Source organism: Eubalaena glacialis, chromosome 2 (assembly GCF_028564815.1).
Source record: "Eubalaena glacialis isolate mEubGla1 chromosome 2, mEubGla1.1.hap2.+ XY, whole genome shotgun sequence".
In the NCBI taxonomy this organism is placed as follows: domain Eukaryota; kingdom Metazoa; phylum Chordata; class Mammalia; order Artiodactyla; family Balaenidae; genus Eubalaena; species Eubalaena glacialis.
The window spans coordinates 168,715,105-168,732,213 of NC_083717.1; the positions used below are offsets into that span (position 1 = coordinate 168,715,105).

At 40.8% G+C, this 17,109-nt stretch overlaps 1 protein-coding gene across 17 annotated transcripts in view; it reads left to right on the top strand.

Moving 5' to 3' along the window:
• The window catches only part of TTLL5 (tubulin tyrosine ligase like 5), a 304,948-nt gene that overhangs the window by 149,368 nt on the left and 138,471 nt on the right, over nucleotides 1-17,109 (top strand). For all 17 annotated transcript variants that reach the window (XM_061181085.1, XM_061181098.1, XM_061181090.1 and 14 more), the window contains one exon: nucleotides 6,138-6,292. In XM_061181085.1, the coding sequence (XP_061037068.1) occupies nucleotides 6,138-6,292 (155 nt within the window). The remainder of the gene's footprint in view (nucleotides 1-6,137; nucleotides 6,293-17,109) is intronic.

Genomic DNA, 17,109 nt, shown 5'->3' on the forward strand with positions numbered 1-17,109 from the left:
TGTGATCTCTCCTGGAGAATGTTCGTGTGCACTTGAGGAGAAAGTGTAATCTGCTGTTTTTGGATAGAATGTCCCGTAAATATCAGTTAAATCTATCTGGTCTGTTGTGTCATTTAAAGCTTGTGTTTCCTTATTAATTTTCTGTCTGGATGATCTGTCCATTGGTGTAAGTGAGGTGTTAAAGTCCCCCACTATTATTGTGTTACTGTTGATTTCCTCTTTTATAGCTGTTAGCATTTGCCTTATGTATTGAGGTGCTCCTATGTTGGGTGCATATATATTTATAATTGTTACATCTTCTTCTTGGATTGACCCCTTGATCATTACGTAGTGTCCGTCCTTGTCTCTTGTAACATTTTTTATTTTCAAGTCTGTTTTATCTGATATGAGTATTGCTTCTCCAGCTTTCTTTTGATTTCCATTTGCATGGAATATCTTTTTCCATCATCTCATTTGCAGTCTGTACGTGTCCCTCGGTCTGAAGTGGGTCTCTTGTAGACAGCATATATATTGGTCTTGTTTTTGTATCCATTCAGCAAGCCTGTGTCTTTTGGCTGAAGCATTTAATCCATTCACATTTAAGGTAATTATCAATATATGTGTTCCTATTACCATTTTCTTAATTGTTTTGGGTTTGTTTTTGTAGGTCCTTTTCTTCTCTTTTGTTTCCCACTTAGAGAAGTTCCTTTAGCATTTGTTGTAGAGCTGGTTTGGTGGTGCTGAATTCTCTTAGCTTTTGCTTGTCTGTAAGCTTTTGATTTCTCCATCGAATCTGAATGAGATCCTTGCTGGGTAGAGTGATCTTGGTTGTAGGTTCTTCTCTTTCATCACTTTAAATATATCATGCCACTCCCTTCTGGCTTGTAGAATTTCTGCTGAGAAATCAGCTGTTAACCTGATAGGAGTTCCCTTGTATGTTATTTGTCATTTTTCCCTTGTTGCTTTTAATAATTTTTCTGTGTCTTTAACTTTTGTCAGTTTGATTACTGTGTGTCTCCCGTATTTCTCCTTGGGTTTATCCTGCCTGGGACTCTCTGTGCTTGCTTCATGGACTTGGGTGGCTATTTCCTTTCCCATGTTAGGGAACTTTTCTTTTTTTAAAAAAAATTTTTTATTTACTTATTTATTTTTTGGCTGCTTTGGGTCTTCACTGCTGTGTGCAGGCTTTCTCTAGTTGTGGCGAATGGGGGCTACTCTTCATTGTGGTGCGCAGGCTTCTTATTGCAGGGCTTCTCTTGTTGCGGAGTACGGGCTCTAGGCACGCGGGCTTCGGTAGTTGTGGCTCGTGGGCTCTAGAGCGCAGGCTCAGTAGTTGTGGTGCATGGGCTTAGTTGTTCCCCAGCATGTGGGATCTTCCTGGACCAGGGCCGAACCCATGTCCCCTTCATTGGCAGGCAGATTCTTAACCACTGCGCCACCAGGGAAGCCTTAGGGAAGTTTTCGACTATAATCTTCTCAGATATTTTCTCGGGTCCTTTCTCTCTCTCTCTTCTCCTTCTGGAACGCCTATAATGCGAATGTTGGTGCGTTTAATGTTGTCCCAGAGGTCCTTAGGCTGTCTTCATTTCTTTTCACTCTTTCTTTTTTAATTCTGTTCCACGGCAGTGAATTCCACTATTCAGTCTTCCAGGTCACTTATCCATTCCTCTGCCTCAGTTATTCTGCTATTGATTTCTTCTTGTGTATTTTTCATTTCAGTTATTGTATTGTTCATCTCTGTTTGTTTGTTCTTTAATTCTTCTAGGTCTTTGTGAAACAGTTCTTGAAGCTTCTCGATCTTTGCCTCCATTCTTTTTCGGAGGTCCTGGATCATCTTCACTATCATTATTCTAAATTCTTTTTCTGGAAGATTGCCTATCTCCACTTCATTTAGTTGTTTTGTTGAGGTTTTGTCTTGTTCCTTCATCTGGTACATAGTCCTCTGCTTTTGCATTTTGTCTATCTTTCTATGAATGTGGTTTTCATTCCACAGGCTGCAGGATTGTAGTTCTTCTTGCTTCTGTTGTCTGCCCTCTGGTGGATAAGGCTATCTACCAGTTACTTTTTTTTTTTTTTTAAAAGCAGGAATCCTTTGGAAGGAAAAATGAAAAGCTTTAAAAGTTTTCTTATTCCTTACATAGTCTCATATTTAAGCAGTGGTCATTTTTGCTATTTTTCTCGAAATAAATTAAGGATGCTTTGCTTTTGTGTAGAAGGAAATCATAATGACTACCAATTCTTGGTTTATCCATGAAATGCATAATGGATGTTACATGAAAAAACAAAATTCACCAAGAGTCCAAAATTAGTTTTATGTTCATGCCATCTTTTACTATATCTGCTAAGAAACAAAACTGATTGAGGATATTGTTTTTTTTTAAATAAATTTATTTATTTAATTTATTTATATTTGACTGTGTTGAGTCTTCGTTGCTGTGTGCGGGCTTTCTCTAGTGGCGGCGAGTGGGGGCTACCCTTTGTTGCAGTGTGCACTCTTCTCATTGCGGTGGCTTCTCTTGTTGCGGAGCACAGGCTCTAGGCACATAGGCTTCAGTAGTTGTGGTGTGCGGGCTTAGTAGTTGTGGCTCGTGGGCTCTAGAGCGCAGGCTCAGTAGTTGTGGCACACGGGCTTAGTTGCTCCGCAGCATGTGGTATCTTCCCAGACCAGGGCTCGAACCCATGTCCGCTGCATTGGCAGATGGATTCTTAACCACTGCACCACCAGGGAAGCCCCTAAGGATGGTTTTGTTTTGGTTTTTTTGTTACTCTACTTTTTTAATATCCTCTGGTGAAGGGTAACAAGTGGGAAATAAAATTTAAGGAAAAGTAGAAAATGCTGGAATAGTTAGGTATAATCAATCCCTGTATAGTCACTGTTTTCCAAATTTGAGGTCTGTATCTGATTATATTTTCAAAAATCTCTAATAATCAAGGGTAACTAGGACAGTTTCCCTACTAGTTTCAAAACTAGAAAATGGATTTTAAAACAAGAGTACCAGTTCTGCAACTGTTATGTGACCGTGAACAAATTACTTACCGTAACTTCTCTGACCCTTTGTTTCTCCATATCTGGAAAGGGAGTACTGGGGGAATTCCCTGGCAGTCCAGTGGTTAGGACTCTGTCCTCTCACTGCTGACGGCCCAGGGTTGATCCCTGGTCGGGGAACTAAAATCCCACAAGGGAGTGTATCACAGTATCTACCTCCGTGAGTAATGGATAAGGAGGGAGATATATTGATAAAACCTCACTTCACTTATAAGTGCCTGACACTTCCACTGTAAGGACTGAAACGTTAAGCCATATTATTTGGAAAAAGTATTCCACATGCATTTGGAGGAGAACATTCTCTGTTCTAATCTTGGCCCTGCCACCTACTAGGTGTGTTACTTTTGTCTAATTGTTTACCCTCTCTAGACTTTAGTTGCCTCTTCTGTAAAATGGGGGTAACAATAGAACCTCCTTCAAAGGCTTGCTCAGGGTTAAGTGAGATAATACACGTCAAGATAATGCAAAGACATCTAAGCCCATGGCACATGGTGAGCATTCAGTAAGTGTTTGTGATTATGATGAAAATGATGATGTTTCAATTAAGGGCAGCCTGGACAAAAGAGAGAAGATGTACCAAATCTGGTATCTCTTCTCCTTCCCATTCACTAATCTCCAGCTATACTGTTTATACTAAACATGGTAAAGTATGTACCTTTTGTTTATTTTACTGCTGTTCCGCTATAAATTATTAATAAGCCTCTTTTATGAGGTTTTTGTCACAACTGACTGAGGCAGTAATTGGAGAATCTGTTAGTTATCATAAAGACCTTTCCACTTTGTAGTATCTTTATAAGCTCCAAGCTCATGTCTAATTTGAAAAGCCTAATATTTAGTGCCAGGGGTCAGGGCAGGAAGGAGGAGGGCTCAGTATGGGACGGGGGTGAGTTCAGTCCTACAGGGAATCTGTTTGATCGTCCGAGAACCTGGCCTTTGTTGCCACTAGGTAGGGTGCAGGAAGAAGGACAAGGCTCTTCAGAGGCACTGGGGGCCGGAGAACACTGCCCTAATCTGCCACACTGTCTTCCCCACCCTTTCATCAGCGTGGTCTTTCTCCTCCCCTGGTAGTGGCAGAAGGGGGTCAGAATTGACAAGCCAAGGTTGGCTCCTGAGGCTTCCTCTGAATCTGGGGCCGCACTGGAGGGTGCAGCCTGAGTGTTCTGGCCCCCGGCCTCCACAGACACCAGAAATCACTCCCGACTTAGAGAAAGTGGCTTTCGTCACAAGAAAAATATTTGGGTCCTTTGATGTGAAGACACAGTCCTGGGCTGTTGTCACTGAATTCTGTAACTAGGAATGAAGCACTATACTGTTACTAACAATGACTTATTTTCTTTCAGAATTATCAGATTTTTTAAAAATCCAGAATTCTTCTATTTGTAAATGTCAAAATTGTTAGCTTCCTGGGACACTTCATAGGAGGACACTTTTCTTGGAATTCATATCTCCTCACTTCACTATTCCTTAGTGTCTCCTACTCAGCACCCTGCATTCAGCTTTGAGTACACCCCCTCTTTTCAGCATCCCCGGTACATCTCATTTGAAATGCTTCTTGAACCATCCTTTCTTTTCTGATTCCACTCTTTCCAGCCAGGTTTTAAGTTTATCACCTCGCACCTGTATTTTTCATAAAAACTTACATTTTTTTCTTTTGGATTATAAAAGTAATACATGCCCTTTAGAGTGTGTGTCTGTGTATGTGTGCATTTAAGGAAGTTGCTTCTGCTCTCTGTACAGTTTCATATTGTGATTTTGTTTTTTAACTTGAGATATCAGCATGTTACTATATCGCTAAGTATTCTCCAAAAAAATTCTAATGGATACATAATATTCCCTTATATGTTTAGAGCAAAATTTATTTATCATATTTATTTAACATAATTTATTTAAATACTCTCAGCCATTTAGATCTTTCCTTTTTCAGTATTAAAATCAATGCTTGTTTTCAGTTTCTGTTCACAGCATAGTGTAGTGAGTAAGAACATGGGATTTGGAGTTTCAAAGACTATGGTTCAGATCCTGGTTCTGCCATTTATTCCTAGGCCTCAGTTTCCTTCTTTGTAAAGCGGGGATTATAACAGTACTTGCCAATAGCATTATGACAGTTTGAATGAGATGCATGTAATATACTCGTTTTATACTCGTTTATACAGAGCTTGGCACATCGTAAGTGCTGCTAAATAGTAATTGCTATTATATTACTCACCTCATTAATGATCTGCAGTTGTTTTTTTAACGTAGTTCCTATAAGTTAGAGTGTAGCATCAAAGTGTACAAATATTTTGATACTTTTAATAATATATTGCCAAATTTATTTGTAGAAAGATTGTACCAATTAATAGTCTCATAAATAGTGTAATACATATCTAATATCACCCTTTGCCATGATTAGGTACTATATTTTTGGTTATTATTTATGTCAGTGTAACACACAGAAGTGTTATCTTGTAATTTACATTTCTTTGATTGACAGTGGAAATGACTAGTTTTAATTGTTTAATTGGCTAATTATATTCCATTTTTGTAGATTGTTTATTGAAGTCGGTGCCCATTTTTCCATTGCCTGTGCATCTTTTTTCTAAATCAGTGAGTTCTTTATACAGTAATTATTATTATTTAGTATTATTACTAAATAAATAATAAATATTATTATTAAATATTATAACTTATTGTTTATTATTTATTAATAATTATTATTATTTAAACTAAAATTTATCGAGCATTTAGAACTTTCATATGACACAAGGGTCAGAAAGGCTAAGTAGTTTGCCTAATTCTTAGAACCTTGTGTGACACAGAGTAAATACTCAGTAAGTACTTGCTGTTTTTGTTATTAATCTTTGTATTTCACAGCACCTCGCATAGTATGGTGTTTTGCACATAGTAGGAGCAGAATAAATACTCGTTAACCTATATTGACACTAGCCACCCTCACCTGTGCTCTTGGATGTGCACAGAAGCCAGCCTTTAATGAGTGCCTTTGTGGCAACCACTGTTTAAGCTCAGGTGGGTCAGCATCTCCTGGACTCTACATGATTTTCCCCATTATGATTTTAATGATACTTTTCTAAAACTCTGTAAAATCAGGTTATTTCCCTCACTTCATTTCTAGGTAACAAACCTGAATTTGGCAAGTGGCGTCATAAACAGAAGCAGTGCTTCAACTCCCCACACACTTCGGCCTGTCATCAGTCCTAGTGGCCCAACATGGTCAATACAGTCAGACCCCCAAGCTCCTGAGAGCCACTCCGCCCCTCCTGGAAGCAGGTATGTAAAGGGCCATGGAGCCGGCATTTGGGTCACACAGGGGCAGCCTGGATCCTAAGCAAGTCATTCTCACTTTGAGTTCCCTGCACAGGCAGCAGCAAGACAAGTGCCTCTCCCCACGTGTCCTAATCCTCTGGCGCTTGAATATAGGGCCTCATTTCACTTGTAAGACAGTTTGTGGGCAAATCAAATGAAAAGGAAATTTCTGATACAGTTCAGCAAGTTCACTTCCGGGTGAAAGAGCAAGAATTTATACTATGCTTAATCCTTGCTCACAGTCAACATTTTTGTGTATTGACTTTTGACATTTTCTCCTTGTCTCCTAATTCTTTTTTTATATCTTGTATTACATTGTGTTTCACTAACTTTGGACTCTTTTCTTTTGAAGCACATATTTTATATGTTTTTATGTAGGTTATCTAATTGAACTCATAAAGCCTCCCTGGACAATGTTCATTTGGAAAGTGGGAAGGAAATTCCCTTTATGTAGTTGAGCAAAGTGGCAGAGGATAGATCCAAATAGATTCTGGCCATAAAGTCAGCAACTTCTGATTTAAAAAGAAACCACTGTATTGAATTCTAGTCTCGATCGGTATTTCAAGTCCCCCTGTGTAAAAAACGTAAGAAGAAACAGATTCCCAGTACATCTTGCTTTAGTGGCTATTAAATATGGGTTTAATTGCATCTGTCCCTGAGTCAGATGAGCTAGAATGGAATGTGACTGTTACAATGAAGTATTCCAACCAGCTGAGATATTGTTCCCTCCAAATAAAGACACTCTGCCACAGGTGTCCCACCAACTCCCTACCCCAGGCCAGCACATCAGCCTCTGCCAACCAGCCACCTCTTTGGATGCTGCCCTGCCCTGAGGTTGGAGGAGCGACTGAAGGCTTGGGCATGGAGGAAATACCTAATTGTTGTTCAAGTATCTGTTGGTGTTAGAATGATTACTTAAGGAACTAATTTGGGAAGCAGAGACTCTGCCCAGGAAGCAAGATAAACATAAGCACATTACATCATGCTCTGGTACGGTGTCTTTCATACCAGTGATCATTGTGGTCAAGGGTGAAAAGAATCATCTCAATTCAGAATTATGAAGAGTTGAAGACCAAGAGGCAGGACTTTTGAAGACAGGACATCCTTCCACACTATTCTCTTCATAGGAGAAGTCTGTCCTTTGGTGATTTACGATTCCAGAGTAACCGCATTCCTAAAACATAAGTCGTAAAAAAGAAATTCTGTTTATACCACAGAGCTTTATTTTCCATATAAAATATTTCCAAATATTCCATTTTCATTTTACAGTCAGAGCCTTGTTTCTATGGAAAACACTTTCTCTGCAATCTTGGATATATTGTCTATATTACAAGGCTGCAACCGTTTTCCATACGGTAAGCAAAATGGCAAGACTATACATTTTGGAAAAATAGTTTTAGCTTTTTTTTTTTTTTTAGGCTGCACCGCGGGGCATGCGGGATGAGATCCCCAACCAGGGATCAAACCCATGCCCCCTGCAGTGGAAGCTCGGATTCTTAACCACTGGACCACCGGGGAAGTCCTGAGTTTTAGCATTTATCATACTTGTGTTTGGAATAAAAATTATGGCTGGGTTTCGAACCTTCTCTTGGTGATACCTGTTAATGCCGAGACACAGAAAGATGAAGGGATCCATCAAGGTCAGAGGCAGGACCTAGGGTGCAGTGCTGTGAGTGACCTTCTCCCAGCCAGACTGTGCTCATGGGCTGTGGTAGAATGGCACATGATACGATCGACTTCAGAACCACTGGCACCAGGAAGTAGCCCCTGCAGAGCCCCCTGGTCTTTCCCTTTGGGGGTTAGTTGTACCCATAACAGCCGTCTCTTCACCTACTCTTCAAGCTCGAGGGTCAGTTCTCAGGCCCCATTCTAGTCCAGGGTAGCGCTGGAAAATCTTCCTCTGCCCTGCCGCCCGCGCAACCTCTGGTTGCCATGACAGCCTGCAAGCTCAGCTCGGGAGTTCCAGTTCCATGTGGAATTCCCAGAGATACCCACCCTAAAGAGCCTTAAATGAATTCTCAGAGGTCCTTTCAGAACTGGCTATGACATGGGCCCCAGCCAGACCTCCCTCAGGCATTCGCTCTGTCCCATGCCCCAGTTTCTTTATTTACCTGGTAAGTCACTGTTTTGTGGATATTTATTTAGTCTCTTGTTGTTCCTTCCTTAGTAGTAAGGGTGACTAAGTTTAATGAATAAGGGATTAGTAGCTTAGAGATGTGAGTTTTATTACTGATTTTTACACTAAGTGACCCTAAACTATTCATTTAATCTTTTTATTGGATAAGCATACTTATGTATAAACTGGCCTGTTTTGGGAGCTTTTAGGTTGTCCTTAAAGCACTTTGATCTCCCTGGAAGTGGGTGCTAAGTAAATAAAGGGTCCTCTTACTTGTACATCTACAAAAGCATCAGTGGATTCCAGTGCTGATAAACTCTCATAATTCACTCAACCAGGGGCTGCCCTGTAAACAGTAAAAAGATGTAAAGAGAATCCAATGCTGGCTGTACTTTTCATCTGCATCTTGGAGGATTCAGTGACTTGGTAGCCACAGGAATGAAAACTGGTGACTCACAAGAACTCAGCAAATAGTGTTATTTTTCATTTCCCTGTGGCGTTGCTATTGTTCTCAATTTTATGGATCACACAAGTTTTCACCAGACAACCTTGTTCTTCCCCCGCTGTTTTGAAACCACCCCAAATGTAGCCCAGGGCTGTCATCTCCCATTGGGTCAGTGTGAGCTCAGCCCAGCTCCTCAAATCCCTCGGTTCCTTTGGTCTGTCTGGAGTCCCTGTTGGAGCTTTGTTGTGGGAGAGAAAGGCAGAGAGCCCACGCCTTGCCCAGACAGTCTGAGGCCTGGCCGTGGAGCTTGCAGTTCCCTAGACACTCGGAGTTGGACTTGGCCAGCCATTCCTCTGTTGTTACTTTTCAGAGGTAATAAGTGAGATTAATTGCAGGCCATTCTCCAGAAGAGAATGTAGTCAGGGCCAAATACAGTCACATGTTTAGAAGCCTGAGGTGTGCCTCCGAGCAAGGCCGATTGAGAATTATACAATCTGGCCTCCAGGATGCAGGTACCGAATGTCCGCAACCTGTTTTTTCTTAAAGGGATTGTATTTGATTTCTAGTTGCTGATACCTGGGTACTAAGCTTTTCTTTAGCCAATGAAATGGGTCGGGTTTTTCAAGCTGCCTTTTAATTATCTACTTTTCTGAGTACCCGGGGAATTGTTAGGAGCTGAGATTGAAGTGCAGAGGCATCTCCTCATTACCGCCAGCCTTGCACGGAACTGGACCATGTCAGGGAGGAGCACTTTCTAGGTGAGGAGCGCATCTTTCTTTGGGAGACCTGGAAGGGTTACTGTAAAGTTCTGGCTGCTGCTTGGAATGATTTGGGAAGGACAGGGCCTCAGACGGCTTGGCAGGAACCTGAGGCTCTGTTTTTTTCCAGTCCAGCCCTTCCTCGTGGATCGAGCTGTCAGGGAATCCCACGAATGTCTGGCTTCTGCCCCTTTGTATGTTTTTCCAGCATTTGTCATTGAATTATTTTTATCCATCTCGGGTTTTTTCACACATGCAACCTGGGGATTTGTCTGTTCCTCGATGTTAAAGGTGAGGAAGGTTGAAGGCACAGTCATGAGTTTGTTCCTTCTTTTTGTGACAGGGCAAGACATCGTGGGCCTAGGCTGTGTGCCCTGGTGGCCTCTACTCTGGAAAACAGCTGTATGTCAGAACTTTAAATTCTGTACTGGGGAATGGGGTACAATGAAGCCCCAAATCTTGGAAATTTGGGTGATATTTCATGTCACCTTGTTCCTCTGCCCTCTTACTCTTTAGTAATAAATTATAGTCTGGTACCTTTCTTTACATAATTTTTTGAAACAGATTTTCAGAGATTCTGATACCAGTTTAACTAATACTTTTCTCCCTTGTTTTAGATTATTTCTTTTTTTAAAAAAAATATTTATTTATTTATTTATTTATTTATTTATTTATTTATTTATTTATTTATTTTTGGCTGCGTTGGGTCTTCGTTGCTGAGCGCCGGCTTTCTCTAGTTGCGGCGAGCGGGGGCTACTCTTCATTGCGGTGCACAGGCTTCTCATTGCGGTGGCTTCTCTTGTTGCGGAGCACGGGCTCTAGGCGCACGGGCTTCAGTAGTTGTGGCTCACGGGCTCTAGAGCGCAGGCTCAGTAGTTGTGACACACGGGCTTAGTCGCTCCACGGCATGTGGGATCTTCCCAGACTAGGGCTCGAACCCGTGTCCCCTGCATTGGCAGGCGGATTCTTAACCACTGCGCCACCGGGGAAGCCCTAGATTATTTCTCATGAATGTTGCTGGAGATTCAGGACTCTGACTTCCCATCTTTTCATTTTCAGTTCTCAGAAATATTGAGTTTATTTTCTTTAATAAAACATGTTCTGTTCATTTTCTATGTGTCAGACATTGTGTTAGCTGCTGGGAGTAGCGACAAATAAGACAGAATCGTCCCCAGTCTCCCAGAGTTTACTGTCCAGGATGTATCTTCTATGCTCTCGGCGTAGTGCTGAGAGCTGGGTAGGGTCTAAAAGACTTTGAAGACCTGGTGTTGGATCACTAAGAGGTTACTATCTAGCAGCGAGAAGGAGCCACATACACATGGAACAGTTAGGAAGCAGTGTTGGGCAGCATATAACAAAAAGATTTAAATTGTGTGACCCAGGCAATTAGAAGAAGGAGAATCAAGAAGAGGGTGTAAGGATTTAACCCTGTCACCGGCTACAACATGGCTGAACCTTGAGGACATAATGCTAAGTGAAATGAGCCAGTCACAAAAGGACCAATACTGTATGATTCCACTCCTATGAAGTATCTAAAGTCGTCTAAATCGTAGAAACAGAAAGCAGAAAGGTGGTTGCCAAGGGCTGGGGGAATAGAGGAGGGGGAATTAGTGTTTAATGGCTATAGAGTTTCAAATTTGCAAGATGAAAAAGTTCTAGAGATCTGTTGCACAACAGTGTGACGGTACTTAGCACTACGGAACTGTAGTCATAAAAATGGTTAAGATGGTAAATTTAAAGTTATACTTTTTTTTTTAACCACAATAAAAAGAGAATCGGAGGAGGAGTGTGTGAGGTTTTAAAAGAGAGCCCATAGTTCTGCAAAAATTACTCAGCGACCAAAATGGTAAGGCTTTGTTTCCATTTTCTTCCTCTGTTTAGGGGAATTATTCTGAAACTAGTCCTTTAAATGCTTCTATTTCTTTAAAAGCATGTTAACTTTATAGGAAAGGAGGCCATCAACCCCTGTTAGGAAGATGGCAGGGTATAGTGAAAAGAGAAGGGACTTTAGGGTTTGCCTTACTGAGTGTATGACCTTGTGCAAGTTACCTAGCTTCTCTGAGCCACAATTTCCCCATCTGCTTAAAAGTGCAGATAATAATACCTACCTCATTAAGTTGTTATAAGATTTAGTTGAGTTGTGCATGTGAAAGTAGCCAGTATAGTGCCTGGTTTTGGTATAGGTTCTTGATACCACTTAGTTCCCTTTCCAGGAAAAAAAAAAAAAAAAAGGAGAAACTTAAAATTGGACTTGCTTGGGATGTGGGATTGCTACACTCCGTGTTTTAGTATCTAGTTTAGAGGAAACTGGCCATCAGCCATATGCAGTGCACTCCTGGAGCTGGATCGCAGAGATGTAGCCTTTCCAGCTGAGGAAGGGCCATCAGAGTGGGGCCCACAGGAGACTCTTCCTTTTCTTTGACCCCTTTGTTGAAGGGTGACTTCTTTCTACTCAACAGGCCCTTCCTCTCTGCTATCTTCTTCTGAATGTTGAAATTTCCATTGCGGCTCAATGTTCCAGCCAGTAAACACTCATATTTTCCATCCATCCTGGGGGTCGAGCTTTGGGAGAGCTTTCCTCTGGAGGAGTTTGGAGCTTATAATTTTGTACTTTATCCTGTTATATAAACAACACTCTCTAGCCAAAGAGCACAATCACAAAAAGAAACCACTTTTGGGGGGCCTAAAAACAAAAAGAAACTCTTTCTTGTTCAGAGTTCTGTAGAAGTGCTATTTCTCTCCTTATCCTCCTTCCTTCCCATAAAACAAAGTTTACCTGACCTTCTTCCTCCTGAGTCTTAGCTCTTAACCACTCCTTCCCCTTGAGAAAAACGCTTCTCTGGCACACGAGTGATAAAGGCCTGAACTTCTATCTGAAATTCCTCTGCTTCTTTTCTCACTCAGCCAGACACATAACCTCTCAAGGGTTATGCTCTGTGTCAGTTCAAGCTCTGTGACAGATTCTACAGTTCCTCCTTCACCAAGAGAGCTGAGTGCTGTAGGTGTTTGTACCAAGGCCAGAATCACTGGACTTCTGCCTGTTGAAGGAATGTTGGTAAACTTTGGGAATGTGTCAGAGATCGCTGGCTGGACATCATACCAAGGCCTAGGCAAAGTAAGTTTGGGAATGTTTGGGCCTAGTATCAGGAGTGGAAGACGGGGATCTTTTCTTATCTGCAAGCCAGAATAAAATGCAGCTTGCTTTGTGGTTTGCCAGTGTAGCATTTTTCCAGTTTCGTTTGCCTTCTCCCCTCCCTCTCAAAGCATTAAAGATAAACTACCTTATATACATTTCCTCAGGATTAACACACACACATGCACACTCAGACACATACACACAGAGTCATTGTTAGAGGCAAGACCCTGTCTTATTTAGCTGTTCACTTTGTAATTTGATATCCATCCACAATTGATGATTATTTTGGTTTTAAGAGGACTGAACGACAAAAATCCATGTACAAGCTGAGTGAGACTCCTTTTCTAGAATTAGGAAATTTTATCAGAGTTACTTAATTCATAATTCAGTTTAATTCTCACATGGTTTTTCTGTCATCTTCTATCTTTCCAACATAGCTGTTTACCAGCCCTAAAAGAGTTTGGAAAGAATCACAGTGGTGAAGAAACACTATATCTTTCTTTCTGACTCTTGTAGAGAAACACTGATGATCCATTTTTAAAGCTTACTTAATGTTGACTCAACAAATTTAGGACGACCAGCTGGCTTCACTGAACCTTTAGCTAAAGACCTCATCCTACCCTCCTGCCCATCTTTCTGCTGAAAGACTCTCAGCATATTACTGACCGAGTACAGCTAAAATATCAATGCTTGTTTTTTTCAAAGTCCTAGGATTTAAGAGGCTAAAAGGAAAAAAATCTTCCTGTATCTATATTTTAATAAAAGAAAACAATAGACTCATACTGTCTGAAAAGGAGTACAGGTTCTCTCGTCCCTGCAGCCCTTTTGAGGAGCAGAATTTTGGTGTAAGTTCTGGTTTTGGTGTAGTTTCCTGATAACTCTTAGTTCCCTTTTCAGAAAAGAGAAAAACATAAAATTAGACTTGCTTAGGATACGGTATTGCTACACCACTGAGTTCAGATACAACTGGCCATCACTCACGTGCACTGTCATATCGTATCACAGTGGCGAAAGCAGTTATACCTAATCACAATGCTCAGGTTTACATTATTTGTTTTTATAGTGAAGTAAGGATCTATATATTAAAATTTTGATTATAAACTATTAAAATCTAAGGAAAAATAAGAGAAGCTAAACTTAAAAGGTAACATTTTAATATGGAGCCAAGTGTTCTCTGGGAAATGCGAGTAGGGCTAGAGTGAGAGAGGCAATATATGAGAGCTTAGGAATTCAAAATGTCACATCATGTGGCAGGCCCACGTGTTCGTAACAAGTAACAGTAGAACTCTTGTCCTAATTGGACCATTCTTATGCTTCAGAGGCAATAAAGGGGTGTTTTTTGGCTTTCATGAATTATCAGGCTAAGACTTGTATTAATTTGGCTTCAAAGTCAATAATCAATGCCATGTTTTGCCTGGTTTTTTAAAAGAAGTTTTACTATCTTTCTGTGACGAAAATGAAATATGGGTGCATCTCAGTAATGTGACTATAATCTAGAAGGCTTTAGATGAGAAAATTAGGCTCTCTGGCACCACAGGTAAGGAAACCATAAGGGGGGGTAATAAATAGGTTGTACTTAAAGGCTACAGGAAATCAAATTATGTTCTTGTGAAACTGGGTTGCACCAAGGAAAACTGAGCAGATGAAAATATCTGCCTGTATTATTTGTGTTCTCAAATATCTTGCTAGCTGCTTGAACCCAACACTGACATTTGAAATACAAGACCCTAAGAGAAGAGTTTTTTTACCTTCTTCACCAAATATTTAGTATATTGAAATACTTGAAAAAGAAGAAAGGTGAAACTGGTAATAAGTAATGTTCCAGCTGGAAAATGGCTTCATCTGGTAGTTGTTAAAACAATGTTATCCTAAAAAAGTTAGCATGTTACTGAATATCTCCTAAATGCAAGGCATGGGGCTGACTCTGAAGGAGGTAATAGACAGGGTCTCTCTCTGTCTGGAGGAAAGTTGATAGTCATTTAAGTTACTAATGCAAGTATTGTAAGGCAATATGTACTTAATTGTTGACGAAGAGGATTATGCTGTTAAGTGGTACAAGTTCAGAGGAGAAATTGATCACTCCGACTGGAGAAAGTGGCAGAAACTTCACGGAAAAGACAGGTGTGTGAGCTGACTCTGGAAGGGCAGCTGGGGCTTGGGTAGGCAGAGAGGCTAAAATTAATCAATCAAGAGGTAATTGCACATTTACTTTGTGCTCCGTGCTATGCGAGGATCTATGAGAGGATCAAGAAATGTGCTCCACACTCCTGTAAGTTAGAGCTGACACTCAGCAGGGCGGTCTAGAGAATACTGCCCTGGAAGTTTGCTTATTTTTGGCATGTGAAATATAGAGCGAGTGATTAAAGGGGGGGCATATGGGCTCAGCAGAGCTCGCGATTCAGAAAAGGTACTAAAGAAGGGTGGAAATCTAAGGCTCTGCAGAGGAAGGGTTTAAGGTAGGGTTTAAATACAGTCCTAGATTGTATATAGGCTACAGACTCCTGCAGAAAAGGAGAGGAAGAAAAAGAGAGATAATGTACAAGGTGTTTAAGGCATTTTCAAGGGAGAGTGAATGGGAACCAGTCCAGCTGATAAAATGTATTAGTCAAAACACTGAGTTTTGTGGGGATTTTGTAAATTTATTTATTTATTTATATTTTATTTTTGGCTGCATTGGGTCTTCGTTGCGGTGCGCGGGCTTCTCATTGCGGTGGCTTCTCTTGTTGCAGAGCACGGGCTCTAGGCGCGCGGGCTTCAGTAGTTGTGGCGCACGGGCTTAGTTGCTCCGCGGCATGTGGGATCTTCCCGGACCAGGGCTTGAACCCGTGTCTCCTGTATTGGCAGGCTTATTCTTAACCACTGTGCCACCAGGGAAGTCCCAAAACACTTTGAGTTTTAAGTGATAGAAGCTGAAATCAAGCTGGATCCTAACTGTAAAGGCGATTTTTCAGTTCATACAACTAAAAGGTCTAGAAATTGATGTTGGGGGCTTATGAAGCATCATTAATCATACTTTCTACTTGTCTCCAGGTCTTGCCTCCACAACTAAATGAGAAATTATAGAAAAAAATCAAAGATAGCAAAATACCGACTTTATTGCTGATAAAGATAAATTGGAGAATACATCTTGGGAATATGGTACAATTCTACCTTTCATGGCTAAGTCTTTCTCATCTGTCTTATTTATTCTAAAGATTTTCTTTGTTGATATTTTGTTAATTTTGATAATTAAAACAAAAATTTTAAGGAAGAAATAAAAAGACCTTCTAATGTACCACAGAAACAAAAACAAAAAATAACTTGGCCTGATTTTCAAGGTGAATACCTGTATTTGGCCCCAATCTACCTTTCCAGTTTTATTCTTCACACATTTAGTTCCAGCCAAACTCTATGGATCAAAAATAGTACATTTTCCCATCACTACATCCTTATACCATTCTGTAGCACTTATTCCTGTTAGTTTACTATCATTACTTCACGAAAGTATAAGTTGTCTTATTCACTATCGTATCCCAGTGCCTTGGTAAACAGTAGACACTTAAACATAAAGAACAAATATTGTAAAAGAATGAGAGAATGAACAGACCCCCTGCTCCTCACCTGTATGTTTACATGTTCAAACCCTTTTCTCCTACAGGGCTCAGCTCAACTCAGCCTTTCTGCAACCTTCCCTGATGACATCCCAAGCAGATGTCATTAGGCTTTCTCTTCCTTCTATTCTTCATCCCCTGGACTCATGTTCCTAAAAGATGTAATTCAGAGGAAGCTCTGGCTAAATGCACAGTTTTAATTCCTAGAGAATGAATTTTTGTGGCTCTTCCTATCCTAGTGATCTGAACACTAGAGAAAAAAGCCCTGTTTCTTCTCCACTGAGGTTTTTTTTTCCTTTTTTATTTTTATTTTTTTTTATTTTTTAACATCTTTATTGGAGTATAATTGCTTTACAATGGTGTGTTAGTTTCTGCTTTATAACAAAGTGAATCAGCTATACGTATACATATATCCCCATGTCTCCTCCCTCTTGCGTCTCCCTCCCACCCTCTCTATCCCACCCCTCTAGGTGGAGCTCACACAGCCGCCTTCCCAAGTCATCAGGTCCTTATTGCTTCTTCTTTGAACCCTATTCAGTTCTTTCTAGTTATCCAAGATTGAAAGTGCCCTACAAGCAAAAGACCCTTTGCATTTTGGGGGGCGGGGGGGCGCTGTTGGAAGAGGCAGGGTGTGGAAAAAGAGGAAAAGGCAGAGACCCTTCTTTTTACCCTCCTTCTCCCCACCCCACCTAACCCGCAGGAGTCTTGAGAGCCACTCCTAGAAGGTACTTAAACA